Here is a 27755-nt window from a genome sequence, read left to right as displayed (position 1 = left end):
GTGCAGGTGAAGATGATTGGCCATCACGAGAAACAGCACTTTTGTACGCTCTCGCTTCTCCGAGTTCATGGTAAAGATGCTAAGGAGACGTTGAAGGAGGAAATGGAACGATTACAAGCTGAAGTGCAGGAGGTAGAGTCTTTGCTCAGTGATAATGAAGCCGACGAGGAGGTTGAAGAGGACGCGACGGTGGATGTGAGTGTCGGCGAACACGAGACAAAGAATGTCTCACAGACTGCAGACGAGACACGAGGAGGCAATGGAACGGATGCAGACGGGCGTGGGTACAAGATATCTGCGTCGCGAGCGAATATGAACGCCACCGGCGATGGGACACAACGTGAAGCATCTCTCAAAGAGATTCCTGTCGATGACACGGCGTCGGTGAACGCGTCGTCGGCAGAGGCTAATGGCACAGATACGGGTGCCGCGGTTTCAAACGTCACCGTACCCTCTACGGTGAACGTGACGAACGCTACGACTGTCGCGACATCGAAGCCGAATATTCCTTCCACGAGCGAGTTGGCGAAAGGCGGCGGTGGCGGAGATGCGAACGTTTTCAGATTATTGGCGCAAAAGATGAAAGACTTAGAGCTCAATCAGAGTCTATTATCCCGATACGTTGAGTCTTTGAACGCTCGCTACGGAGAAACACTCGCCGACTTCAGTCGAGAAATCGATGCCATCGAAGAATCCGTCGCCAATTCCACGGAGGATCTTGACGAAGCAACGCGGCGATCGAAAGCGAGTTCGAAGACGTGCGACGAAGCCGTCGCGCGCGTGAGCGAAACCTCTGAAAAGATTGTCGCCGCAGCGGTGAACGAGCTCAACGCGTATCGACGTGCGGTGATAACGCGCGACACTGTACTTGCACTGGCGCTGGCGCTCACCGCCGGAGCGCTCGTCGCGTCGAAACGGTCCTCGGGTATCATGGAGCGTTTCCTGAGCGCATGCTCCTCGTTCGCTTTGCTTGTCATAGTTGTCGCTAACATCGTTCTTATCGTGCAGAATTGGCTGAGAGAGAGCGCTATATTGTAAATCTACTTCATGTATCATGTTGTTACGCCGACTACAGTACCGATATTACACAGTTAATCTGCCGACTCCTTGGCCGGCTTCTTCGGTGGATTACCGCCGTCGATGAAGAGGTTCTTCGCGTAAAACGCAAGCATGATCGCGCTGCTGATCGCCAAGATCCCGCTTGGGAACATGGCGTGCGAGACGAGGAACTTCTTCCACATGACGTAGGCCAAAACGCCCGTGACGGCGGCGCTCGAAGCCGTCCACGGGAAGCTCGCCGCGCCCGTTGACCACGCCCGTAAGCTCGCCGCGCCTGTGGCGATGAGGGCGCCGCCGATGACTACACCTGATATCAAGCTCGGCATCGATCGTCGCATGACGTATCCCGCGACGCCAAACAGGGCTACCATTCCACCGAACGGGAACGTCAGACAGAAGTCGTGCGACGGAACGCACATCCCGTGCATGTCGTGCGCGCGAAAGATATCGCCGTTGTCGAGCGACGCCGCGCTTGAGACGACGCGAACGCGTGTTTCACTCGCGACTTTCGACGCTGCGGTCGATGGAGACGACGAGAACGCGCTCGACGAGCTTCGGTTGATTGCTTCGATTGATCGAACGGCCGCTCGCCCTCGTCGAGCTCTGGGGTCGGTCGAGCGAGCTTGGAAGTTGGAGTGCGCGAGGGAACGTACGCCGAAGACCGAGCGTGTTATCATTCACCGTACGCGCGTCGGTCCGCGTCGAGAGGTGACGAGTGTTCCTGAGAACGAGCTAGCGCTCTGTACCCAAGACGTGTGCGTATTAATACAAATTCAAATCCCGAGCTCTTCTACGCTGCTAACGCGTCACCTTTGATGCGGCGATCTCCGCCTTCTCCTTCTCATCCTCGAGCGCGAGTGACTCGAAGTACTTGTCGTACCAATCCGACGCGACCTCGATTTGGTCTAACTCGGCGTACAGATCGGCAATCGTGCCGTACGCATCCGTTGCGACGGAAGTATCACCGTGTTCGGTGCTCAACGCCAACACCTTCTTCATATGCGTCAATGCTTGTTCGTACTCACCCAAACGCGAAGCCGCCGCGCCCAAACCACGCTCTGCCTTGCGGACCGCTTTCCACGGCTCCTTCAGAGCGCTTTGGTTGTTCTCGATGAGCGCGAGCGCCTTTGTGAATGTCGCCTTCGCCTCGTCCGCCGCTTGCGCCTTGAGCTTGGACTTTCCACTCTTGAGCAGCGAGATTATCTCAACGACGACTTCGCTCGAGCCGTCGTCGGTGGAGTCCATGGGCGTCGCCACCTTGCGACCTTGGCTTGAGCGAAGCTCTTTACGCACCTCCTTGTTCACCTTTAGCAGCGTCGCGTTCAGTCGCTCGATCTCCTTCGCTCGCTTTCGAGCGGTGAAGCCAGATACGGTGGACCCTATGAAGCCGATCGTCTGGCCGACGACCAAGGCGTAGATCAAGTCCTTGTGATCGACCTCTAATCCCGCAAAGGTTACGTTGAAGTCTTCGCTAAAGATTTCATCCGGCTCCGTGAGCTCCTTCGGCAGCGTAGGCTGCGCCGCGCGCGCCTCTCTCGCCCCACCCAACGACGCGAGCGAGGTGAACATCCCCATCGATAACATCGCTCGTCGGTTTCGCCCCGTCTCCGTCGCTCCGTCCGTCTCCGTCATCGCCGAGCATCGCCCAGGTCGTCCGTGTCGAGCCGTGGTTCTCGGACGTCGTCCTCGCGCGTTTCGCCTCGATCGATCGACGTCGTCGCTCGATCGCGCGCTCGCGCGTGAAACCAACGCCTCGGTCGTCATCTCGAGCGTTCGCGCGCGCGCACGCTCGGCACGCGGTGCGATGCGCCGTCGATCGTTCCGCCGTACCGACCATCGCGTTATCTTTCCAGATCGCCCTCTCGCACACGTCGCGCGTTTTGGCGGTGTGTGACTCATGGTGGAGTCTATGAGTGCGCACTCAAGAAGGTGTCCCTCGTGTGTTCAAAACGCACGCTCGACAGCTCGTCGTTCGTGGGCGCGTCGGCGTCGGCGGCGACGGCGACGCGGCGCGGCGCGACCGACGCGCGATGGCGTCCGCGCTCGAGCGACATTCGGCGAGTCGATTGGCGTCGTGTCCGGTGTGTAACAAATCCACGCACGTCGTCCTCATACACGCGCACGTCGAGCGTTGCTTGGAACAGAAGCGACACGTGCACGGCGAAGCGAGCGTCGCGCGCGACGCTCGACCGGGAAACGTGCGCGGAGACGGCGTGGAAGATGACGTGCGCTCGACCGAGGGCGCGAGGCCGAGCGAAGACGATGGAGCTCAGAGACGAGTGAGCTCGGAGAATCGGTTTGAGTCGGCGGGACGGGCGCGCGCGCCGGCGCTCGGCGCCGGCGGCTTCGTACGCAAGCTCGCGGCGGCGAAACGCGCGAGGGCGCATTCGCCGACGGCGAATGCTCGAGACGGGCTCGGAGATTTTAAGCGACGGGCGCTCACGGACACGACGAACAGGAGTATAGTGAGCGCGGCGAAGACGCTGCTCGTGGACGCCGCGACGCAGACACACGCGTCGATGCAGACGGAAATCGGGCCGACGAGTGGGTACGTTGAGGATGACGACGTTGATGTTGACAAAGTAGTCGAAGACGTCGAGGGCGGAGCGCCGTCTTCCGTGACGTTTGAGCTCCGCGTCATGAGCGGGAACCACGACGAGTGCGGTATTTGTCTCACACCGTTTGACGACGCCGAGGGCGTCACTCGACACATGTTTTATCCGTGTCAACACGTCAGACAGTGCGGTGAGTGCGCGCTGAGGGTATGGCAGGTACCAAAGGCCAAACGTAGGTGTCCTTGGTGCAAATCCAAAATAGAAATTCGGCCGCGCGCGTTCAAGCCGTTCCTGTGACTCGCTAGAGATCAACAAAGTTGACGACTATTGTAGCTAGATGACTAGATTTAGGGAGTTAATGCTCACGTGCGATCTCGCGGCCAGAGCATGGCGATGAGAACGCCCACCAGGACGACAGTCGCGCCAATGTAATCGCCCGCGTCCAGCTTGAAGCCGTCGACTACGGCGCCCCACGCGTAGCTCAACGCAATGAAAAACCCTCCGTACACCGCCATTATCCTACCGAAGTCGTCCATCGGCATCAACAAAAACACCGAACCGTACGCACACAACGATACGGCGCCCAAAACGGCCCAAGCCTTGTGCGTGTTCGGTTCGGCTCGAAAACTCTTCCAAAAGCCGTAACAACCTCCAATTTCGAGGAAACCGGCGAGAACGAAGAGCGCGACGACGATGACGACGCGACGAGCGGTCCACTCGCCGCTCATGACTCGTGTGATTTCCACGTATTCGCGCACGCGGATTCTCTGCTCATCTCACGCGTCGCCGTCTGGTGCCGTCCGAGCAGGGAAAGAACTACAGTTGAATGTCTTGGCTACAACACAAGTCGCTACGCGCGCGTGGCCTTGAGAAGAGATTCTCCGCTAGTGTCGCTTTCGGCGACGAGCACGTGTTCGCGAACGTACGCGACGTCCGCGGCGACGTCGTCGCTCGAGACGCACGAGTCCGGACAGGTGAATACGCAGACGGTGTGCCAATCCCACGCCAAAAGCTCGTCCTCGTTCGCCAGACGCGTTCGATCGCCCTTGTGCATCGTGAGCGCCTCCTCGACGTCGGTCACCATTGCTGGTGTGAGTTGAAGCTCACACACGCGATGTGCGCCGCACGCATCGCACTTTGTTGGCTTTGGCCGCGTCGCAGTCGGCCAAATAAATTTCATACCGCCCGCGTTATAACGCATGCATTGCTCCGGCGCGCGCCGTAAGCGTTCGCTAAATTTCATGTAGGCGTCATCCACGTATGTCGCCTCACCTTTCTCATACGATTCGCCCGCCCACTCGCTGTCCTCATCGCCTTTCGTTAAGATGTCGCTCACGGAGACGCCTTCTCGATTGGCGTACTCTGTCAAGAGCGACTCCGCGTGCGCCGTCTCCTTCGCCGAGAGCGCGCTCGTGCACGACGGCTCGGCGTCTGCGATGATGTAATACTCCGCAAATTGCTTGTCGCACGATGCGTCGTACGCCGCTCGCAAAGACTGCGCCGCGCACGGTCCCTCGGCGATTTCGTCGTCGTCGTCGTCGACTCGCGCCTCTGCGTTCGCCTCCTTCTCAGTCGTCGCGCTCGACGACGTCGCTAATAACATCGCGTCAAGCTCTGCGCTCAATGCATCGGTGTCTCCACCGCCGTCGCACCACGAGCTCGACTCTGGGTCGTCCCACGAGTCCTCCATCGCCGGCGCGCGTTCGACCACGCCGCCGCCGGCCGCGCGCCTCTCCTCCTCACCCCCCACTCCCACGTCTTCGCTCGCGTCACCGCCGCGCGTCGTATTCGCATCATCCACACCTATCGTCTTCTGCGCTCGCACGCACGCCCACGCGGCGTTTCCTCGACATCCGCGCGCGCACGCGTAGACGTACAACGCGCGCGTCCGCGCGTTCGCCCGCGGCGCGTACGTTTGCGTCACCAGCGTCATCGTTCGTCCACACGACCCGCACGCCACCGCGCACAGGCGCCTCGTCGCTTCCGCGACGTCATCGTTCGCCCCGTCATCGCCCGCGCGCTCGACCACGGGCACCGGCGCGCCGCCCACTTTGTGCACGTCGACCGCCGAGCGCGTGCGCGCGCGCTCTCGCTGCGTCGTCATGCGTCCGGCGAAGCCCAGGACGACGGCGTCGAGCTCGCGCGCGTGGGCATCGACCCCGTCGTCGTCGTCGTCCTCGTCCGGCGCCGCGTCGTCGTCTCTCCGCATCGCGCGGGCGTCGAGTGCGGCGCCGCCGCGAATGCGACGCATCGTCCGCAGTCGGCGACGGGCGACCGCGCGAGCGATGCCGCGGGCGCTGCGTTCAACGGTGTCGTGGACGACCGCGGTCGCTCGGCGCGCGATCGCTCGGCGACGGGCGAGCGGGCGCGCGGCGTCGACGGCGACGACGCGCGAGGCCCAACGCGTGCTCGTGCTCACGGGACCGACGGGGGTGGGAAAGTCGTCGGTGGCGATCGAGATCGCGTCGAGGGCGACGCGCGGACGGTTTGAAATCGTGTCGTGCGATTCGGTGCAGATATATAAGGGCTTGGACGTGGGCTCGGGGAAGGTGACGAGGGAACAACGCGGGCGAGCGACGCATCACATGTTGGACGAGCGAGACGCGAGAGTCGAGAGCGAGGAGTACGATGCCGCGGCGTATTACGACGATTGCGTGCGAACGCTGCGAGAGATTCGCGACAGAGGGAACGTCGCGATCGTCGTCGGGGGGGCGGGGATGTATCTGAAGTGGCTCACGGATGGGAAGCCCACGGCGCCGGCGTCGACGAGCGAAACGCGCGAGCGAGCCGCGCGAGAGATCGGCGAGGCGCGAGAACGCGGAGGTTGGCGCGCCGCGTGCGACGCACTTGTGGGTTTGGGTGATGAAGACACCGCGAGAGGACTGAGCGAGAACGATTGGTATCGTTTGACGCGCGCGTATGAAATTCTTCTGGCGAGTGGGCGAACGGTGTCATCGTATGACCGCGCATCGCCCGACGAGCGTTTCGATTTTAGATGTTTCTTTCTCTCGGCGCCGAGAGTGGAGCTGTATCGTAAAATCGATGAGAGGGTAGAAAATATGATATTAAACGGGATCATGGACGAAGCGGCGTGGTTATTAGACGCTGGAATCGCACCCGGTGGGAACGTTGCCGCGAGGGCCATCGGTTACCGCCAAGCGATGGAGTACTTAGCAAAGGCGCGGGCGAAGGATATAGACGTGAGCGCGGACACGCTGTTGGAACTCCTGAAAGAGATTCAAGGCCTCAATCGCGCGTACGCAAAAAGGCAATTTACATGGTTCCGGGGCGAATCAAAGTACTTGTGGATCGACGCTTCGAGCTCGTGCGAAGACATCGCTCGTCGCGTGTTGACCGAGTTCGAGTGCGATGAGCACCACGCGGGGGGCGAGCAAATGGCGGACGTCTCGAAAGAAGAACTCGAAGTGCTGAAGCGATACAGGCCGCATTTGTCTGTTCTGAGCGATGCGAGCGCCATGGAGCGCGTGTTAGATAGAATTAGAGCGCTAATTTAGTCAGTCCTCTTGCTCAACGCTGATGTCGCCTTCGCCTTCTCTGTCCGACTCATCGACGATGTCTCTCCCTTTCGTCTTTGATCCTTTTTCCTCTTGTATCTCGTCGCCCCCTTCGTCTTCGACCGGTTCAACCGGCTCGAACGCCTCCTGCTCGGGCTGTTCTTCCGCGTGCTCAGATTCGTCGTTCGCGTCCATCGTGAGAGGCGCCTCGACGATTTCCTCGGGCGTCTCCTTCTCGACTTCGGCGCATGGTGTGGTCACATCGGCCACGGCAGTATCTATGACGCAATCTGCCGTGTCCGGTGCATTTCTCTTTGCCGATTCGCGGAGTATTCCATCCTTCAGGTCCACGAACGCCCGCGCGTGCTCCAAGCTCTCCTCTGGGTGCGAGCTCGCGAGATACTCCAAGATGTACGTCGCCGGCGAGCTCGGTCGCGTCTTGAAACATCCCGTCATCATGTCTCGGAACAAATCGTCCACCTTGCTCTCGCGCGCGTACGCCTCGAGCTCCTCGATCATCGTCGTCGTCGTCGCGTCGTCCTGTGCGGCTCGTCGGACTAAAAATACCGCCCTCGGCTGGGGAGACGAACCGGCACGCGGTCAAAGCGATCGTTGTATGCGCGCCCGCACTTCGCGACGACCGCATGACGGCGTCGAGCGACGACGCGACCGTGGAACAAGAGGACGAAGAGGACGAGGATGCACGCTTGCGCTTCATCCTTCGACTCGCCGGGACGTGCCGCGACGGCGGCGAGGGCGACGTCCACGGTTTCGCCTCTGGGTCTAGACGAGCGGTGCTGGAGTTTCTCGATAAAGGTCGCGACGAAGTGCTCGTGCTTAAATTTCGAGAGCGCGTCATCGACGAGGTGAAGCCTTCAAAAGCGCTCACGGATACAACGAACGCGTGCGAACCGATGAGAGACGTCGGAGGAGGGAGACAGAACGACTCAATGCGCGGGACGCTCGAGCTCGTCGCGGGCGCAAGCGATGGTCAAGAACCCGTGTTGTTCCTCGTGCGACCAGATTCTCTGCACGACACGACTTCAATCGATTTAGAAGCGCTATCGAACGCGATGTATGGGTTTTACCCTCACGGCGCGTCTTTGGGTGAGCTTCACGCGACTTTGAGGTATTCCTTCCTCTCTGCAATCGAATCGAGCGAGGCCGCCGAGAGTCGATCCTTTGCAAAACACATTCGCGAGTTCATCGATCGGGTATCCGTTAGCCCGACCACACTTCGAGAGCGAAATTCGTTTAGCTTCAGTGTCGGCGCTAACGGTCAACGTGCACTCGCAGAAGTCGATCCTGAGACAGCGAGTGATGATGACAATTTTGTGCGACAGGTGGAAGCAGCATTGGCTGAGTGGTGTGAAGTCATGTCAGCAGCGAAGGCGCGCAACGAACACGATCCAGGAGTAAAGGGAGATAGTGTACACGAAGGGCCTCTCGTGGAGATTCGTCTCTGGCGCGCTCGCAACAACGATCTATCCGGCTTGATCAAGCAGCTCGAAGACCCAGGAATGCAAGTCGTCTTGGACGTGTTGCATAGATTCGCCACCAAACGCCCCGACTCGTCCGATGATTTCACTTCTCGAGTCTGCGGGGTTCTGGAATCATTTCAATCGTTGCGCGGTGAACTTATGCATTTGCACAACGTAAGCTCGGATAACATAAAGTTCCTGTCAACTCTCGAGAAGCATTTTCATGTGCTTAGCTACGGATGTCTGCGAGACGTGCTTCGAACTATCGCATCGACAGTTCGGGCGCTACGATTGGTCTGGGTGATTTCACACCACTATAATGATGATTCACGCATGGGGACGCTGCTTGCGAGGCTCTCCGATGCGCTCGTCCATCGCGTTCGTGGATGTGTGTGCTATCAAGAGCTCTTTACAAAGGTGTCCGGCGGAGAGGACTTGTGTGAGGTGCTTCGAGACGTGACGCTTGCGCAGATGATAATGAGCTCATGGAAAGAAGAATACTCAAAAACCCGAGAAGAGATTGAGCGATCAAACAGAGATTCGAGGTGGGAGTTTGATCGGGACCGTTTGTTTTCAAAATCAGATTATGTCGCGGGCGTGAGCAAACACTTGGGTGAAATGATTGTGGTCATCAACGATTTTCGCAATTTTCTAAGTCCTCGATTGAAAAAGCTGACGTTAGACGCCGACGGTGTGAATGACATCTCTGCGAGAGTTGATGCACTTTGCCTGAGCATCAAGATGTCTCAAGTGGATATATTTGATGTGTCGCAAGCGGAGAGTTGGAAGTCCATGCACAAATCGTTCATAATGGAGAAGACTCGAATCGAACGCGTGTTGTGCAACTTTATCGATGCATGTTTCAAACGCTTACGCAGCAGTTCAGACGCGTTGGAGCTAGTGAAGGAGCTGAAGAAGACAATGAACTCACAAACTAGCGAATCATCGCCAACGGGATCGACTCGTAAGATGCTCAACAACCAAATCATTGGTAAAATGCAAGATGTTTTAGAGCAGTTTTCGAGAGAGATCGATTCGGCGAGGCATACGTTTAACACAAATCGCCGCTCTCCTCCGCTAAATCGGGACCAACCGCCTGTAAGCGGCTCAGTGCACTGGGCGCGGGCGCTGTTTTTCAAACTTCGATGCACGATGCGACTATTTTCGGAGTGCGTGGCGGATCAGCAATCGATTCGAAATACTCCGGTATCGCAAGAAGTAAACGCCAAATTCCTCGCTTTGGCAAAATTAATGCTCAAATATGAGAAGCAGCGCGCAAAGACGTGGAATGATGAGATCAAAACGACTTTGTCCTCCAGCTTGACGCAGCCCATTTTGCGCAAGGACGCGACTGGAGAACTGGTCATTAATTTTCGACCCGAGCTGATCACGTTAATCAAAGAAACGCGCGGTTTAGAGCGTCTGGGATTTGTTATTCCAGCAGAAGCGCGCGGTGTGGAACTTCAAAGCGAAAAGTATGGCGTTTACCGGGGTATACTTGGTAAAATGCTCTCTCGTCGACGAGACGTATTGGATTCTCTTTCGTCACTCGAGACGCAAATTTTCCACACACGCATCGAGGCTTTGGATGGCGCATCACTGCAGCGCGGTACGAGGACATGCAACTGGAACTCGTTGAGCGTCCCTGATTTTGTTGCGGCGTACACGAAGGAATTGGATGAGTTTGCAGCGATGCTCAGCGCGATGCGAGCAACCGATTGTGACATTGAAAGAGCGGTCGGTCGCATTTCTGGGGCTTCTTTCTTCGACATTACAAAAATAATCGATTCAGACAGACAAATTACAAGTGGCGACTTCTTCGCACGGCTCGCCACGCAATGCAACGTAGTTTCCTCTAACATCAGAGATGAATATTTGGGAATCATGCGATTGTTGTTGAAAGTTGAGGAGATTGTCCATGGCTCGAGCACGGGTAAAGTGGTGCATCTCAAGGAATACTACGCGCGCTGGGAAAACGCGATATACGAAGCCCTAATCTTGGCTACCGAGCGAGCCATCGCTGACATGGAAGAGCAATTCAACAAGTCGGCGATCTACGATTATGCAATCTTTAAGTTGGACATTTGCTTACGTGCGGGGGAAATTGTGTGCGACCCGCCGCTGAAGGAATTGTCACGTTCTATCATGCACGCGGCAAAGTCTATCGCTCGCAGCGTTTCCGTTCTCGGTCGCTGGATGGATGGCACGTGCTTGGAAGTTCCAGAGCAGAAAGTCGCCTCGAGTTCGGATGTGAGCTTGTCGGCACTCCTCGCTATGGAAATTGGCGATGGCATGAATACACTGGCACGAACGTTCAACTTCGGTAACGAAATTTTAGAGAATGAGCGCGTGCATGATGCGCTTATGTCACTTAGCAATACCACAAATATTTGTGTGGGTGAAATTCGCCGACACATGGAGATTTGGAAACGTCATCAAGCAGTTTGGAAGGCTGATCAGCAGAGCGTCATTCACGAGCATGTCAAAGACATGAGTGCGCTGAGGCTTCAGCGCACCTTCCTACAGTATGAGGATACGATTCGGGCGATGGAGGAGGAGAGCTGTATTAGCGTGGGTTCCGTACACGTGAGCGCGAAAAATCTTGCAGATGTCGTGAAAGATATGAGCGTGCGGTGGATAGAGGAAATTGGTGCAGCGACGTACAATGTAGACGTCGAGCTGATGAACAATGTTTACGATCGTCTAGATGCGATCATGAAGATATTTTCAACAAACCCAGTCGGCTTCAAGGAGGTGAAATCGTTGTTGGAGGCAATACGAGACGTGCGCGAAGATACGCAAACCGAATTTTTCGCGAGCTGTGTCATTCGCCGTTTCATCGTGAGGACGAAGCACAAAATTGAACAAGATCCGTCAAACCAATATCGTGCGATGATGATGATCCCGACGTTTTCGAAACTACGTGAGCGCGCTACCAGTGTTTGCGATGAAGCGTGTGCACAAGTTTCAGAGTGCAAGATAGAACTGAGGAAGATGGTACGGGAATTTCAGGAAGGTGGAAACGATTTCGCAAAACGACTGAGAAGTCAGGGACCAACTTCGGCCGATCTTCTCGTCAACATCGACGCAGGATTCATCATTTTCGAATCCTTTCGAGAAGAACTTCTTAGGACGGAGAGCGTCATGGATGGCATTCGAGACAGCGAGCGCGTCTTTGGTGTGGAGAGTGCAGTGTTTGAATCGCTTGAGCTCGCACGCATCGACCTGGAATCCATGGCGAAGATTTACGAGTGTCGACGAGCGTATCAGCATCAGTTGCAGCAAATTCAAGATGTACGGATCACAGATATCGTGACCTCTAACGTACAATCGAGTGTGGTAAATGTTGGCAGGAAATTGCTGACAAAACTTCCAGAAGCTCTACAATCTCATCGTCTTTTGCTCGCCGTACAAGACGAAATCAGTAATATCGAGGTCGACTTGAATCTTATTGAGGACTTGAAGTTTGACGGGTTTCGTCCTAGACACTGGATTAATGTTTTTCGTGTCGTTGGATTTGAGGACGAAACCGCTGAACCTGCGCAATTCACGATGCAAACTCTTCTTCGAATGAAACTACATTCGCACGCGCAAAAAATCATGGACATCACCGCTGCGGCGGAGAAGGAGCTGAAAATAGAGAACGATTTGAATGCCATAGATAAGTCGTGGCGAGAAATGCGATTCGATCTGAAACCGTATTCAAAGGGGAAGAGTAAGAAACACTCGCAACCGACGCACGTGCTGTGCGCTGTTGAAGAAATATCGCTCGCGTTGGAGGACACCGGTTTGACTCTCCAGAGTATGTCTGCAAGCCGACACTCCGATCCGCTCATCGATGTTGTCCGCGAGTGGGAAGCTACACTTGCTTTAGTCGGCAACGTTTTACAAGTATGGACAGATACGCAACAGCGCTGGATGTACTTATTGAGCATTTTTGGTGGTTCGGATGATATTCGCATGCAGCTCCCTGAAGAGGCGGATCATTTCGATGACGTGGACACTAAATTTCGAAAATTGATGTCTGAAACGGTGAAGACGAAGTTCATACTGGATATATGCAGAGCAGAAGGGCGGCTCGAACTACTCAAGGACTTACGCGCCGAACTTGAAGTTTGCCAGAAGAGCTTAAGCCAGTATTTGGATACAAAGAGAGATGCCTTTCCGAGGTTCTTCTTCATCTCAGACGAAGAGCTACTCTCAATCCTAGGAGCTGTAGATCCGACTTCGATCCAAGAACACATGTTAAAGTTGTTCGATAACTGTGCAAACTTGTCGTTCAGTTCAGATAAGTCATCTATAGTCGGTATGAGTTCGGCTGAGGGAGAGTCGTTCAAGTTCAAATCGCCGGTGAAAATCCAGGGACCAGTGGAGGATTGGATGTCGGCGGTGGAGGAGGAAATGCGAGCGACGCTGCGCGCTCTTTGCAAGTACGGCGTCGCGCGATATATGACTTGTGAGCGTGAAGATTGGATCAAAGAGCAACTCGGAATGATCACGCTCGTCGGATCGCAGATTTGGTGGACATGGGAGGTGCAAAGTGTCTTCAAGGCGATTAGCGCTGGCGACAAACTTGCGATGAAGAAATACAGCGATAAATTGTCGTCTCAGCTTCACATTCTCACGAAAATGGTACGCGGCGAACTGAGTTCGAACGAACGGAAAAAAGTGAACACACTCATTATCATTGACGTGCATGCTAGAGATATTGTCGACTCGTTTCTGCGAGATTCAATTCTAGACGAAGCAGACTTTGCTTGGGAGTCGCAGTTACGATTCAAGTGGGACAAATCACGCGATGACATCGTCATCAATCAGTGCAGTGGCGAATTCAAGTACGGCTATGAGTACATGGGCCTGAACGGGCGTCTCGTCATCACCGGCTTGACAGATCGATGTTACATCACTCTAACAACGGCGCTCACGTACCGTCTTGGTGGCGCTCCGAGCGGGCCCGCAGGGACGGGCAAAACGGAGACCACCAAAGACCTGGCCAAGTCCATGGCGCTACTTTGCGTCGTCTTCAACTGTGGCGAGGGTCTCGATTACAAGGCCATGGGCGCAATCTTTAGCGGCCTCGTTCAGTGCGGCGCTTGGGGTTGCTTTGACGAATTCAATCGCATCGAGGCTGAAGTACTGTCAGTCGTTTCATCTCAAATTAAGCAGATTCAAGAAGCCTTGAAACATAATCTTACTCGATTCCACTTCGAAGGCAAAGAAATTAAATGTGATTCACGTACAGGCGTATTTATCACAATGAACCCAGGTTATGCCGGCCGAACCGAACTCCCGGATAATTTGAAGGCTCTCTTCCGTCCCGTGACGATGATTGTTCCAGATTTAGAGCAGATTTGTGAAATCATGCTGTTTAGTGAGGGTTTCAACGCGGCGAAGACGCTCGCGAAAAAGATGACCATGTTGTACCGGCTCGCGAAAGAACAACTCAGCAAGCGGTCACACTACGACTTCGGTCTAAGAGCCCTTAAATCGGTTCTCGTGATGGCTGGAGGCTTGAAACGCGATTCCCCAGAACTCAGCGAGGAAGTAGTCCTCATGCGAGCGCTACGAGACATGAACTTACCAAAGTTCGTCTTCGACGACGTTCCTCTGTTCTTGGGGCTCATAAACGATCTTTTCCCCGGAATCTCGTGCCCCCGAGTCCGTTACCCGACTCTTAATGATGTCATTGAGCGTGATTTGGCAGAGCGCGGCTATCAGGTCATGACAGGTCCCGGAGAGCAGGTGGACAAAATAATACAACTGTACGAAACAATGCTCACGAGGCATACGACCATGCTCGTTGGTGAAACCGGTGGCGGTAAATCGGTTATATTAGAAACCATCGCTCGAGCGCAAACCACGATCGGCAGAAATACAAAGTTGCACATTCTGAATCCCAAGGCGCAAACGGTTTCCGAGTTATACGGCGAGTTGGATCCAGACACTAGAGATTGGACGAACGGACTCCTTTCGAACATATTCCGTGACTGCAACAAACCCCTCGCAAATGGACGAGAGAATGATTTGAAATACATCGTGTTCGACGGTGACGTCGATGCAGTTTGGGTTGAGAACATGAATAGCGTCATGGATGATAATCGATTACTCACGTTACCTAACGGTGAACGCATTCGTCTTCAGGATCATTGCAAACTTCTATTTGAAGTCGCAGATTTGAAGTACGCGTCACCGGCGACAGTCAGCCGATGTGGAATGGTTTACGTGGACCCGAAAAATCTAGGATACAAACCTTTTCTCAAGACATGGACGGCGAGTGTGAACACACGGCACCGCGAGCCGCTTACATGCATGTTTGAGAAATACATGGATAAAATGACAGCTTTTTGCTATGAGGGAGCAGATTTGGATGGAAGTGTCACTGCCCTGATCAAGACATCCATAAACCGTCCGGTAATCTCGGTGATCAAGCAGTTTTGCATTCTGTTAGGGAACTTTCTTGATGTCATTGACTCACAATTAAACGACGAGGACGTGAGCGTGGCCGAAACATACTCTTCTACCCTGGAATCGGCTTTCATTTTCTGTTTAGTTTGGTCTTTTGGAGCTACCGTGGTAGAAACAGCAGGGAAATCAGACCGCGCTCGATTCGATGACTTTGTCAGACGACTCGCAGACGTGGGTGATACGTTGCCTCGAGAGGAGACGTTGTACGATTACGGCTTCAACATTGAACAGAATGCGTGGTACGATTGGAAAAGCCTCACGACGCCTCTCACCTTGCAGCCAAACACGGCGTTCTCCTCGATATTAGTCTCTACGGCCCATACGGCGAGGACGAACTGGCTCATGGACGTCATGTGCTCTTGCAACGCCAACACGCTCCTCACCGGCGACAGCGGTACCAGCAAAACAGTGGTGGTGAAAAACTACTTGCAAGAACGCTTGAAGGACGGCAAGACGAACACGTTGACGATCAACTTTAGTTCACGCACAACCGCAAACGATGTTCATAGTTCGATAATGGATTCAGTTGAGAAGCGCACCAAGGACACGGTAGGTCCCCCCCTAGGCAAGCGGCTCTTGTGCTTCATTGATGACTTGAACATGCCTGCCGTAGACAAGTACGGCACGCAGCAACCGATCGCACTGCTCAAGCTCATGCTCGATCGTGGCGGCACGTATGATCGCGGAAGAGACTTGAACTGGCTTCATATGAAAGATATTCAGTACATAGCGGCGATGGGGCATCCCGGTGGCGCACGAAGCGACGTGGATGCTCGTTTCGTATCCATGTTTCAAGTATTTGAGATGCAGACACCCGACGAGAGTAACCTGAAGATCATCTACGGCTCAATAATCGAAAACACTTCAAAGACGTTAGACATACGTCGAGACACGCGGGAGCTCATAGTGAACATGACTTTGGATCTATACAAGAGTGTCATCTCAAAACTATTGCCCACGCCGAGTCGATTCCATTACGTATTCAATCTCAGAGATCTGAGCCGATTGTTCGAAGGAATGTCAAAAGCGACGCCATCAACGATTCGGAATGCAAATGAACTTTTAAGACTCTGGCGAAACGAGGCGACTCGCGTGTTTCACGACCGACTGATCTCTGACGAAGATCGGTCCTTCGTGCACAGCAAGATATCGTCGCTGATTCATCACAGTTGCACAGATGAGTACGAGTCCGTCTCAGCGAACCCGATTCTGTTCGCAGATTACGCTCCTGAGTGTACAAACTCCGACGTGGACGAATTTGGCAACGATGAGATGGGCGAAAATATTTCAAAGGAGCGTGTGCGCGTATACCAAGACGTTGGCGATTATGCGAAGGTCAAACCATGGTTCGAAGAGCTGGTCAGTGTACACAACGGTAAATTGAAAGACGGTTCGGCACCGACAGAATTGGTGCTTTTCGACCATGCATTAGAACATCTCACGCGTATTCATCGCGTTCTACGCACTGAAAATGGTCATGCGCTGTTGGTTGGAGTCGGTGGTAGTGGCAAACAATCGCTCGCACGTCTTGCCGCTGAAATGGCTCACTGCGAAGTGTTTGAAATTACGCTTACGCGCGGTTACGACGACGAAACGTTTCGCGATGACCTAAAAAAGCTTTACAACACTCTCGGCGTGCAGAATAAAGCAACGATGTTCCTGTTCACAGATAATCACGTCGTCGAAGAAGGCTTTTTGGAATTGATCAATAACATGCTCACAACCGGTATAGTTCCAGCGCTGTTCGCAGACGAAGAAAAAGATGCTCTAGTGAACGCGATCCGAGAAGACCTACATGCTAACAAGGTACCAGTCACTCGTGACGAAGGATGGAGATTTTTCATCTCGCGTTGTCGCGCGAACCTGCACATCGTTCTCGCAATGTCTCCCGTGGGTGATATGCTGCGGCATCGCTGCAGGAACTTTCCTGGTCTAGTCAATAACACCGTCATCGATTGGTTCACAGAGTGGCCGAAGGAAGCTTTGTTGGAAGTCAGCAACTCGTTACTCTCGACCGTCAGTTTGCCCGAAGAGTTCAAGGAGAAAATCGACTCACACATTGTCTACACTCATTGCGCCGCCATAGCGCTGAACGAAAAGTTCAAGTCTCGACTGGACAGGCACAATTATGTCACGCCAAAACACTACTTGGACTTCATTGCGTCGTACAAAACGGCACTGAATGAACAACGCACGTCGATCGATAACTCAATCAAACGTCTCAGTGGAGGTCTCGAAAAGTTGATACAAGCGAGTGCAGAGGTGGACGTGATGCGAACAAAATTGAACGACGCGCAAGTTGTGGTGACTCAGCAAGCGACAGAGTGTGATGCGCTGCTCGAGCGCATCACCACGCGCACGGCTGAAGTTGAGACAAAAGCAGAAAATGCATCGAATAAAGAAGAGGAACTGATAAAAGACTCGGAACGAATCGCAAAGGAGAAAACAGAGGCTGAGGCTGATTTAGAAGCAGCGATTCCCGCGCTTGAAGAAGCAGCCGCTGCGTTGAATAATCTCAAGAAGGACGAGATTACGGAAATTCGATCATTCGCGAAGCCGAACATTGTGGTTCAGCGTGTATGTGAGTGCGTGATGATTTTAAAAGGTTTACCCAACGTTTCATGGTCTGGCGCGAAGGGGATGATGGCGGATACAAACTTCTTGCGGTCTCTCGTTGAATTCGACAAGGACGGGATCAAGGAGAAGCAAATGAAAGCGATCCGAGAGTACACAAAAGATTCTAAATTCAATCCGGAAGAGGTAACAAAAATTTCGACGGCCGGTGCTGGGTTGCTGAAATGGGTATTCGCCATGATCAACTACAATAAGGTCGCTCGAATGGTAAACCCGAAAAGAGCGGCGGTGGCGAATGCAGAGAAGACATTGAGTATCAAGGAAGTCGAGCTCGTCGAAACCAAGAGTGAATTAAAAAGTTTGCAGGAAGAACTCAAACAGCTGAGCACACAATTCGAAGAAAAGAGCGCTCGCCAACAAGATCTAAAGCAAAGCGCCGAACTCATGGCGAATCGCCTCAACGCCGCCGAAAGGTTGATTTCTGGGCTCGCCAGCGAGAAAGTCAGATGGACCAACGAGATGCAGGAGTTGAGCACGCGAAAAGAACGCTTAATAGGCGACTGTTTGCTCACATCTGCATTCTTATCGTACGCGGGACCATTCACATTTGACTTCCGTCGACAATTTGTGCACAATCATCTGCAGGAACATTTACGCAGCCTAGGCGTGCCGATGAGTGAACCATTCAAACTTCAAGCGCTCCTCACGGATGAAAACGAAATAAACTCATGGTTTGCAGAAGGACTACCAGGCGATGAACTCAGTGTGCAGAATGGTATGCTTACAATGAGGGCTGGAAGGTTTCCTCTATGCATCGACCCGCAAATGCAAGCGGTGAAGTGGATCAAATCGCGAGAGGGAGCGCTGCTCGACGGCAAGGTGAAACGGCAAACGGATGCGGATTTCCTGAAGCAACTCGAACTGGCCATTCAGTATGGTCTTCCTTTTTTGATTGAGAATCTTGGTGAGTACATCGATCCGGTGTTGGACCCAGTATTGAAAAAGAGCTTTTATTACGCGCCGAACGGCGCTAAGATGATCAAACTTGGTGATTCCGAAGTTGAGTGGGACGAAAACTTCCGGCTGTACATGACCACCAAGCTACCAAACCCTCACTACGATCCTGATGTCACGGGAAAGACCATCATCATCAATTACTCCGTGACCGAGCTCGGACTGCAAGAGCAACTGTTGAGCGTCACTGTAAAACAGGAACGACCAGATCTCGAGACAGAACGAGAGAAACTTGTCAAAGAGACAGTCGCGAATCGAGCTCTGCTGAAAACGTTGGAAGACACTCTGCTTCACGAACTATCTACCGCGCAAGGCGAGATTGTCGATAATGTTGAGCTCATTGAAACACTTGAGAGCGCAAAGACAAAGTCGATTGAAATTTCTGAAAAACTTGTGCTTGCTGCGAAGTCTGCGAACGAGTTGAACCAAGCGCAATTGTGTTACTCGCCAGTTGCGAAGCGCGGTGCGATTCTCTTTTTCGTCATATCTGCGTTGTCGAATCTCAACGCAATGTACGAGTATTCTCTTTCGAGCTTTTTGGATGTGTTTTGTAACACTCTCGTGGTCACGCCGACATGCGACAATTTGCACAAGCGCTTAGCTGATCTAGTCGACAGGTTGACTTACGACGTGTATAGGTTTGCATGTTTGGGCCTCTTCAAGCGCGACAAACTCGCGCTTTCGTTTCAGATGACGACTCGTATCCAGGAAGGACAAGGCAGATTAAATGTGAAGCTCTTGCAATTCTTTCTGAAAGGGTGTGTGACGCTCGACGATGCTTCAGAAACGTCGCAACCGATCGAGTGGTGGTCAGAGCGCGGTTGGCAGGACTTGATACATCTAAGCAACGAAGTCGCCAAACGCGATGGAGGCTGCACCGCACTAACGGAGATCACCAGTCGCATTGAGCGCAACGCGTGCGAGTGGAGAGAGTGGTATGATTGCGAGAAACCAGAAGCGACTTCGTTACCTGATGACTTCTCGGACAAACTCTCGGAACTTGAACGTCTCTGCCTGTTGCGATGCGCGCGGTTAGACAGAGTGCCTATGGCGGTGTCGAATTACATCGTGAAGACCATGGATGTGAGATTCGTTACACCGCCGATTTCTGATTACAATGCCATCTTCAAGCTATCTTCTAAGTTAACGCCCGTGGTTTTCATCTTGTCTCCCGGAGCAGATCCCGCGTTTGATATATTCGCTCTGGGTGAAGCAATGGGATTCAAGCCCGGCGGTAAACTGAAGTTCATGGCTCTAGGCCAGGGCATGGGTCCAAAGGCGGAGGAGCTCATTCTCACGTGCGCATCACGAGGCCTGTGGCTCATGTTGCAAAACTGCCATCTGCTACCCAAATGGCTCGCGACGCTCGAGAAGGTCATCGATGGCTTGGTAAATCCACACAAAGATTTCCGTCTGTGGCTCACGACCGACCCCATCGCGACGTTCCCGATTGGAATTTTACAACGAAGCCTCAAGGTTGTGACAGAACCGCCTGATGGGCTTAAAATGAACATGAAAGCCTCATACGGGAGGTTGTCCGAAGACGTTTTGGGCAGTTGTCGAAACCCATTCTTCAGAGCACTGGCATACGTACTCGCATTTTTTCATGCCGCGGTGCAAGAAAGGCGAAAATACGGCAAACTTGGTTGGAACGTGGCGTATGATTTCAACGAGACGGACTTCCGAATCTCCTTCAGCCTAATCAAGGCGTATTGCGACAAGGTAAGAGGCGACCGAAACGGTTCGAGAATGATACCTTGGACCGCATTAAAATATCTTATTGGTGAGGCGATGTACGGAGGGCGTGTGAGTGATCATTACGATCGTCGAGTGCTCAACGCATACTTGGAGGAGTACTTTGGCGACTTCTTATTTGATGGATTGCAAAAGTTCATGTTCTACGACGACGAAGAGAACGGTGGAGTGCGATACGAGCTACCGGCAAAGAATATGACGTACGACGAGCAGCTTTGCGTCATCGATGCTCTCCCCGACGTGCAAACACCGGAGGTTCTAGGATTACACGCCAACGCCGATGTCGCTCACTCCACTCGAGCGGCGAAAGAATTATGGTCCAACGTGCTTTCGCTTCAGAGCAAACTAGAGGTGGCCGCAAGCGATGTTGATTCTGATAAAAATAATTCCCAAGACATGACACTCGTCATAGCTTGCGAGATTCTCAAAGTAGTGACGAATGAAGAGTTTGAATTTGACACCGCGAAACTTCAGCGAGGATTCGATGGGGAAACGCCCTCGCCGACGACGGTGGTGCTGTTTCAGGAAATTGAGCGTCACAATTATCTGAAAATAGTAATTCAACGCTCACTGAGAGAACTCATCAAGGCTTTGAAAGGGGAAATAGGATCTTCTCGGGAGCTCGATGCAGTCGCCGATGCGCTCTCATGTGGATATCTTCCTGACGAGTGGAAAGCGGCAGCACCACCCACGGATAAAGACGTGCAATCTTGGATGACGTGGTACAAAACTCGTGAAAAACAGTTCAAGTCGTGGGCGCTCGAAGGCGAGCCGAAGGTGATGTGGCTAAGTGGTCTGCATTGTCCGGAGACGTACATCGCCGCGCTCATTCAGAGCGCTTGTCGCGCGAGAGGTTGGCCCCTCGACGCGTCCGCCATGTACACGGAAGTCACGGAATTCATCTCCGTAGACGATGTCGAAGAGAAACCAGAGTTAGGATGCTTAATCTCTGGCCTGTTCTTAGAGGGCGCGGTGTGGGACCTCGATCGAAGGGTCCTGACGCAACCCAGCGACAAATGTCTCGTCAGCGAGCTCCCGATTCTCCGTCTCGTCCCGTACCGTCGGTCTTCGACAGATCTCGGCGGTGCGTCGAGCGATGCCAACACCAACGTAAACACTTTCAAGACTCCCGTGTACTTCACCCAAAACCGCCGCGACGCCATGGGTCGAGGTCTCGTCTTTGAGGCTGACTTGGGTTCGCAGGACCACGCGAGCGCCTGGACGCTTCGAGGCGTCGCCCTCGTTCTCAATATCGACGCGTAGACGATGGCGAACGTTCGTTCGCTCATGTTATATCATTCATTCACGTCTTCTAACCGCCCGACGAACGTCTGGGGGGTCACATTCACGACGAGCTTCTCGTCGCCCTCGCGCCCTCGGGGTCTCTCCCTGTCCTCACTCTCCCGCGCGGCAGTTTCGGTGTACCTCGACCGTGATGTCTCAAGACGCCGCGTCTCGCCGCGTTCGATCGCTCGCGAACCACGTGGTGGCGCCAACCTCTGGGGCGAACGCGTTTGGCGTCGCTTCCGCGAACAAGGTGAGGCAAAGGTCGCGTCGAAGGTCAAAGTCGTTAGAGAGAATCGTCACGGATTGAAATCGTCGACGCGCGACCGATGTGCATCGACTGACGACGCGCGCGCGCGATCGCTTAGGGATTCACGAAATCACCGGATGACGTCGTCGTCGTCGCGGCGTGTCGAACCCCGATCACGAGGGCGAAGAAGGGAGGATTGGCCAAGACGCCGGCGGATGATCTCGTCGCGGCGGTGCTCCAGGCGGCGACGCGGCGGGCCAATATCGATCCGAGCGAGGTCGGGGACGTCGTGGTCGGAAGCGTCTTGGGGAGTTCGAGTCAGAGGGCGAACGAGTGTCGTATCGCGATGTTCTTGGCGGGGTTCCCGAAGGAGGTGCCAGTGCGGACGACGAATAGACAGTGCTCGTCCGGAATACAGGCGTGCGCGGACATCGCGGCGGGAATCAAGGCTGGGTACTACGACGTCGGTATCGGGGCTGGAGTGGAGACGATGACGTCAAATCCGATGAAGTGGGAGGGCGGGTTCAATCCCCGAGTGGCGTCGTCGAGCGACGCTCAAAACTGTCTCATACCCATGGGCGTGACGAGCGAAAACGTTGCGGAAAAGTACGGCATCTCGCGCGAGACCCAAGACACGATGGCGGCACGTTCGCACGCGCGAGCTGCCGCTGCGCGCGCGAGTGGTCGTTTCAAGAATGAAATCGTTCCGATTCACACGAAGAACGCGGAAGGCGCGGACATCATCGTGTCGGAAGACGACGGCATTCGTCCAGAGACGACGCTCGCTACGCTGGCTCGGTTACCAGCAGTGTTCAAGAAGGGTGGTAGTACGACTCCTGGAAACGCATCGCAAGTCTCCGACGGTGCCGCCGCAGTTGTTCTGGCGCGTCGATCATACGCCGAGGCACGCGGTCTGCCGATATTGGCCACGTGGCGCTCTTTCTCTGCCGTCGGATGCGATCCCGCTCTCATGGGCATCGGTCCCGCCGTGGCGATTCCTGCAGCTCTCAAGGCTGCAAACTTGACTGTCGATGACATTGACCTGTACGAGTTGAACGAAGCCTTTGCATCTCAAGCGACGTACTGCATCGAAAAGTTAGGGCTCGATCCCGAGCGCGTCAACGTGAACGGCGGCGCCATCGCGTTGGGACATCCGCTCGGCGCCACTGGGGCGAGATGCTTAGCGACGCTTGTTTATGAAATGCACCGGCGCGGTGCGAAGACTGGTATGTTTAGTTGCTGCGTGGGTTCAGGGATGGGCGTTGCAGCGCTCGTCTCGGTCGAAGACTGATGGAATCAGCAGGCTGAAGTTCTCGCACGATGGTGGCGCGGACCCGAGGAGGCGGCCAACTCAGGGTGCGCGAACACATTATGTCTCCATCGCCTAGTGCTCTGCGCACAATTTTGACTTGTTTTTATACATTTTCTCTCGCTACAAACTCCTATTCCATCGATTCACACGCCGCGAATTTCCGTTTGAGTTCCCAGAACGAGCTCTGAACTTTGGTCTCCAACGCAGCCAATGCGCGAACGTGCGGCGCATACGCCAACAAATGTTCGTTCGTCTCCTCGTTTGGCTTTTCGTCGCGCGCTTTCCCGTACGCGTCCTTATCTTGCACGCCGAACGAGTCTGGGAGTGCGTAATTTGGCCCGAGCGGCGCCACCGTCGATCCAAGTCGCTTCTCGATGTCCTTCAAGAGCTTTGGTTCGTTGTACCAAATCGTGTGACCTCCCTCCGACATGAGTTTGACGTCGTCGGGTTTGGGATCAAACCAAGGCTTGTAGCCCTTCTTCGTGCAGTACCACACTCTTTCGTTCTTTGCGGCGACGATCGATATCGCTAGTCCCATTGTATCCGCACGGCCGACTCTGCCGATCCGATGGATGTAATCTTCACTTTTGTCCGGCAGCGTCATGTTTATGACGTACGGAAGGTTTTTGATGTCGATACCTCGAGCCGCGACATCCGTGCAAATGAGAAAGCGTACATCGCCATTTTTGAACGCTTGTAAGTTTCGTCTGCGTTCATCCATGTTTCGAGCACCTCCTAAGACGCAGCACGAGTACTTGCCCTCGACGCCGCCGACGTCGGCGCCTCGAAATCGCTTCCCACCACCGCTTTCGTTGAGAAACTTTTCCAAGTTGTCGCAATCAAAGTTTGTGCGACAGAAGATCATGCACTGGTCCATCTCGTGCGCGTCTATGATTCCACGAAGAATGTGGGGCTTTAATCTCTTGATCGATTCGCTCAACGCGTCGTCGCCATCGAGCGTGGAGGCCAAGGAGTGCGCTCGATCTGTGAGGACCTTGGGCTCGAGCGCGTCCACGTCTTGCGTCGTCGGATCCACGAGTACGAGGGCGTGATGCACCGTCTCCGGCACCGCGTCTTTCCCTTTTAAATCCACCCACGTCGCGTTCACGGTCAAGAAACCCGCGAGCTCACGAATCTCGGGCGAGTGCAGCGTGGCGGAGAAGAGCATGACTTGCAAACGCTCCGTCGCGGATGCCGCGAGTTTGGGCATGCGTTCAAAGAGTTTCAAAATCGTCGCCTGATTGCCGGTGTCCAAAAGTCGATCGGCCTCGTCCAAGACAAAGTACCGAATGGCGCTGAGATCGAGCTTACCGTTTTGCACGAGCTCCAAGACCCTAATCGGAGTTCCCGTGACAATGTCCACGCCCTCTCGCAGGAGCGCGTGTTGCGGTCCCTCCTTGACGCCGCCGATGAACAAACCGGGCACGATCGCCGGATCTCTGAACTCGGATGCAAAGTTGACGAAAAACTCATGCGTTTGCTCGGCCAACTCTCGCGCAGGCTCCAAGATGAGCGCACGCGGTATCCTGACTCCGGACTTTGAGCGCGCCTCCGCGCTTGCGGGATCGTCGCCGTCCACCGCGTCTCGAGAGTTGAGAGAGCCAAATCCGACGTACCCTTCCGGTGGCGCGTGCTTGAAATCTTCTTCGACGAACCTCACAACGCACTCCGCGTTCTTCAGACACACCGCGGGGAAGAGCCCGTCGCTCTTCGCGCTCTGTTCACTCAATCGAAACGCGTCGCCGAGCGATTTTCCATTCTTCGTAAACGACACGACGCCGCCTTCGATGTCCAACAAACATCCCACAACGTCGCCCTTCTTGAACTTCTCGCCGTAGTCCTCGAACGATTTGTTGTGCGACTTCTTTCCCGTCCCTCCGTACCCGTATGAGTGCGCATCGGCGCCTAAACCGTCCAACGCGCCGAACCTCGAGGAGAACCCAAACCTGGCCAAGCCGTCATCCGTCACCTCCGCTTCGAACATCACCTTCCCCACCGTCTCCCCCTCGCGTCTCGGATCGATGCCGTATCGACCTCTCACGCCACCCCACGACGTCATCGATCGCGACTGCGTCCGTCCACTCGCGTAATCCGTCGCGCACGTCGCGCTTCGCGCGTTCGCGCTCAACCGCGCCCGCGTCCCCAACGTTTCCACCGCCTCGCTCGTCGTCGTCGTCCCGCGCGTCCACGTCCCACCGCGCTCACGCTCGCGCTCCACCATCATCGTTTCCCGCGTGAGCTGTAACACGGGCGCACCGAACGCGAACGTCTTCCCGCTCCCCGTTTCCGCGCTCGCCAAGACGTCGCCGCCGGTGAGACACAGCGGAATGGCTTCGCTCTGTATCGGCGTCGGCAGCGTGAACCCGGCGACGTCGGCGGCGACGATGAGCTCGGGGCACAGGCCCAAGTCCTCGAAGGCGCTCATGTCGCGCGCGCTCGGGACGGGCGAGGAATGCGGACGACGCGCGGGCGCGGACGTCGTCGCCTCGGTTCTTCGAGCGCGCCCGATGATTCCATGGGAAAGGACGCGACGCACGGCGCGAAAAGAAACGAAGAATATCATTCTAATGAAAAGGTCGCCCGCGCCGTGGCGGTCGAGACGCTCACGCGTGGACGGCGAGCTTGGCGGCGTCGCGCGCGAGTCCGCGCGTTGCGTCTTCGCCGCCGTAATCAAACGTCAACCGCATGTTATACGCGTTCTCCCCGTCCGCGTAATACTTCTCCTCCACCCCGACCTCCTCGTACGCCAAAACATCCCTGTACAGATGTATCGCCGCCTCGTTGCTCACTCTGACGTGTAAACTCACGTCTCTCGCCCCGTAGCACTCCGTCAACGCCCGATGCGCCGCGCGCATGAGCGTCGCCGCCAACCCTAATTTTCTATGCGTTCGCAGCACCGATAAAGACGTGATGTGCCCCTTGATCTCCGTCGTGGACTCCTCGTCGAGCTTGGCGAGGACGTAGCCCACGACGGCGCCGTCGACGTCGGCGACTTGGAGCAAACTCGGCCAACTCAGGGCGTGGTACAGGTAGTACTTCATCTGGTAATTCTCCGGCAGGCACATCAGGTTACACCGCTGCATCGCCCACAGGTCATCAATCGTCGCCGCGCGCACGCACACCCCCATGGCCTCGCGCGCGCGCGTCCGCGCCGGGGCGTCGGGCGATCGACGAACGATGCGAACGCGCCCTCGCGCGCGACGCGTGGGGGTGGATTTAGGGTTTAGTGCGTCTGGATGTAGGGTTTAGTGAGCGTCCAAAACAAAGGTCGAGCGGTCGACGCCAGCGCCGAGGGCGTCCGACGCGCGCGCGACGCTGCGCGGCGTCGCCCGACGGCCGCGATGGCGCTCGCGCGCGGCCGTCTCGCGGGCGCGAGCGAGGGCGCGTCCGTGGCCGGGGCGTCGACGCGGGGGCGACGACGTCGGTCGCGCGCGATGTCCTCGACGTGGACGCCCGCGGCGTCGGTCGCGCGCGACGCCGAGGCGACGGACGCGCTGACGCTGGCGACGCGATGCGCGCGGGCGTCGAACTTTGTGTACAGAGGGGACGATCTCCCGACGTGGTTCGCGGACGATGGGGCGACGACGCGGGCGAGAGGGGCGACGGGCGCGACGGCGTTCGCCGTGGCGGATGACGCGGCGCGGAACGAGCGCTTCGTCGTCATCAGAGGCGCGGCGTGGAATCAACCGGACACGGATAGGAATAAACTGTCGTGGCAGATTGCAAAGGTGTGGCCGCAGCGACTGCGGAGGGAGACGCCCGTGGTGTGTCACCAGGGTGTTTTAGAGATGACGGATGAGTTTTGGGACGACCTCAAACCGTGGTTACGCGGCGACGACGGGTTCACCGGGACGTTTTACTTCACCGGACACTCGCTCGGTGGGTCCATGGCGATCGTGTGCGCGGCGAGGGCGAGATTGGAGCTCGGATTGGAGGAATCGCGCGTTGGGCCGATTCACACGTTTGGTGCGCCGCCTGTCTTGGCGTACGATCGCCTGGCGAGCGGACGGTCGGCGAGCGACGAGGCGACAATCGGCATGAACGAAATCATGCGCCTTTTGGGGTTTGAGCAAGGAGCGGCGATGGTTCGTCAGTACGTGCTGGCAAATGATGTCATTCCTCGCATGTGGCTCGCCGCCGATCCCGTTTTTTCGGCGGCGACAAAGACGGATTTCATCGGTGGCTTGCTCGATTGGCGTCGCGAAATCTTTGGCGAGGGGATGTTCACGAAGAATCGCTTCCTGTACGAATCCATCGGTGAGTTGTACTGGTTGGAGAGCGCGAACAACGACCAAGGGAAGCCAACTCTGAGTCGGTTCTTCGGCGACGACGTGTTGACGAAACTGCAAATGGAGTTGGAGGATATCACGCAGTCCCCGATGACGGCGATGCGAACGCTCGGCGACCACAACTCGCAGGCGTACGTCGATGCGCTCCAATTTCTCACGATTCGTCGCGTGCTGAATCCTTCATCTCCCATCTAATTACTAG

The 27755-nt window shown here is 55.3% G+C and overlaps 13 protein-coding genes across 13 annotated transcripts; 6 read left to right on the top strand and 7 right to left on the bottom strand.

Annotated features, from left to right (window-relative positions):
• Nucleotides 1-12: 12 nt before the first annotated feature.
• Nucleotides 13-1038, top strand: OT_ostta06g04540 (unnamed product; the record flags this gene model as incomplete). The annotated part of the gene is made up of 1 exon (XM_022984127.1): nt 13-1038. The coding sequence occupies one exon, from the start codon at nt 13-15 to the stop codon at nt 1036-1038; it is 1026 nt and encodes a 341-aa protein (XP_022839320.1).
• Nucleotides 1039-1091: 53 nt separating this feature from the next.
• Nucleotides 1092-1487, bottom strand: OT_ostta06g04530 (Uncharacterised protein family UPF0136,Transmembrane; the record flags this gene model as incomplete). Its single annotated transcript, XM_022984126.1, has 1 exon — nt 1092-1487. The coding sequence occupies one exon, from the start codon at nt 1485-1487 to the stop codon at nt 1092-1094; it is 396 nt and encodes a 131-aa protein (XP_022839319.1).
• A 370-nt stretch (nt 1488-1857) lies between these two features.
• Nucleotides 1858-2691, bottom strand: OT_ostta06g04520 (Tetratricopeptide repeat; the record flags this gene model as incomplete). Its single annotated transcript, XM_003080050.1, has 1 exon — nt 1858-2691. One exon carries the CDS (start codon nt 2689-2691, stop codon nt 1858-1860), a length of 834 nt encoding a protein of 277 aa, XP_003080098.1.
• Nucleotides 2692-3089: 398 nt separating this feature from the next.
• Nucleotides 3090-3911, top strand: OT_ostta06g04510 (Zinc finger, RING/FYVE/PHD-type; the record flags this gene model as incomplete). Its single annotated transcript, XM_022984125.1, has 1 exon — nt 3090-3911. One exon carries the CDS (start codon nt 3090-3092, stop codon nt 3909-3911), a length of 822 nt encoding a protein of 273 aa, XP_022839318.1.
• A 65-nt stretch (nt 3912-3976) lies between these two features.
• On the bottom strand, nt 3977-4342 carry OT_ostta06g04500 (Uncharacterised protein family UPF0060; the record flags this gene model as incomplete). The annotated part of the gene is made up of 1 exon (XM_022984124.1): nt 3977-4342. The coding sequence occupies one exon, from the start codon at nt 4340-4342 to the stop codon at nt 3977-3979; it is 366 nt and encodes a 121-aa protein (XP_022839317.1).
• A 122-nt stretch (nt 4343-4464) lies between these two features.
• Nucleotides 4465-5865, bottom strand: OT_ostta06g04490 (Programmed cell death protein 2, C-terminal; the record flags this gene model as incomplete). Its single annotated transcript, XM_003080048.2, has 1 exon — nt 4465-5865. The coding sequence occupies one exon, from the start codon at nt 5863-5865 to the stop codon at nt 4465-4467; it is 1401 nt and encodes a 466-aa protein (XP_003080096.2).
• Nucleotides 5866-5899: 34 nt separating this feature from the next.
• Nucleotides 5900-7129, top strand: OT_ostta06g04480 (tRNA isopentenyltransferase; the record flags this gene model as incomplete). Its single annotated transcript, XM_022984123.1, has 1 exon — nt 5900-7129. The coding sequence occupies one exon, from the start codon at nt 5900-5902 to the stop codon at nt 7127-7129; it is 1230 nt and encodes a 409-aa protein (XP_022839316.1).
• OT_ostta06g04470 (unnamed product) lies at nt 7130-7648 on the bottom strand (the record flags this gene model as incomplete). The annotated part of the gene is made up of 1 exon (XM_022984122.1): nt 7130-7648. The coding sequence occupies one exon, from the start codon at nt 7646-7648 to the stop codon at nt 7130-7132; it is 519 nt and encodes a 172-aa protein (XP_022839315.1).
• A 125-nt stretch (nt 7649-7773) lies between these two features.
• Nucleotides 7774-21681, top strand: OT_ostta06g04460 (Dynein heavy chain; the record flags this gene model as incomplete). The annotated part of the gene is made up of 1 exon (XM_022984121.1): nt 7774-21681. One exon carries the CDS (start codon nt 7774-7776, stop codon nt 21679-21681), a length of 13908 nt encoding a protein of 4635 aa, XP_022839314.1.
• Nucleotides 21682-21853: 172 nt separating this feature from the next.
• OT_ostta06g04450 (Thiolase-like, subgroup) lies at nt 21854-23243 on the top strand (the record flags this gene model as incomplete). The annotated part of the gene is made up of 2 exons (XM_003080045.2): nt 21854-21955; nt 22071-23243. 2 exons carry the CDS (start codon nt 21854-21856, stop codon nt 23241-23243), a joined length of 1275 nt encoding a protein of 424 aa, XP_003080093.2.
• Nucleotides 23244-23394: 151 nt separating this feature from the next.
• OT_ostta06g04440 (Concanavalin A-like lectin/glucanases superfamily) lies at nt 23395-25689 on the bottom strand (the record flags this gene model as incomplete). The annotated part of the gene is made up of 1 exon (XM_022984120.1): nt 23395-25689. One exon carries the CDS (start codon nt 25687-25689, stop codon nt 23395-23397), a length of 2295 nt encoding a protein of 764 aa, XP_022839313.1.
• A 178-nt stretch (nt 25690-25867) lies between these two features.
• Nucleotides 25868-26392, bottom strand: OT_ostta06g04430 (Acyl-CoA N-acyltransferase; the record flags this gene model as incomplete). Its single annotated transcript, XM_003080044.2, has 1 exon — nt 25868-26392. The coding sequence occupies one exon, from the start codon at nt 26390-26392 to the stop codon at nt 25868-25870; it is 525 nt and encodes a 174-aa protein (XP_003080092.2).
• A 213-nt stretch (nt 26393-26605) lies between these two features.
• Nucleotides 26606-27748, top strand: OT_ostta06g04420 (Lipase, class 3; the record flags this gene model as incomplete). Its single annotated transcript, XM_003080043.2, has 1 exon — nt 26606-27748. The coding sequence occupies one exon, from the start codon at nt 26606-26608 to the stop codon at nt 27746-27748; it is 1143 nt and encodes a 380-aa protein (XP_003080091.2).
• Between the last annotated feature and the right edge of the window lie 7 nt (nt 27749-27755).

Source organism: Ostreococcus tauri (assembly GCF_000214015.3).
Source record: "Ostreococcus tauri WGS project CAID00000000 data, contig chromosome 06, whole genome shotgun sequence".
NCBI lineage: Eukaryota > Viridiplantae > Chlorophyta > Mamiellophyceae > Mamiellales > Bathycoccaceae > Ostreococcus > Ostreococcus tauri.
Note: the sequence above shows the minus strand (reverse complement) of the source record. Positions and strands in the feature narration are given on the sequence as shown.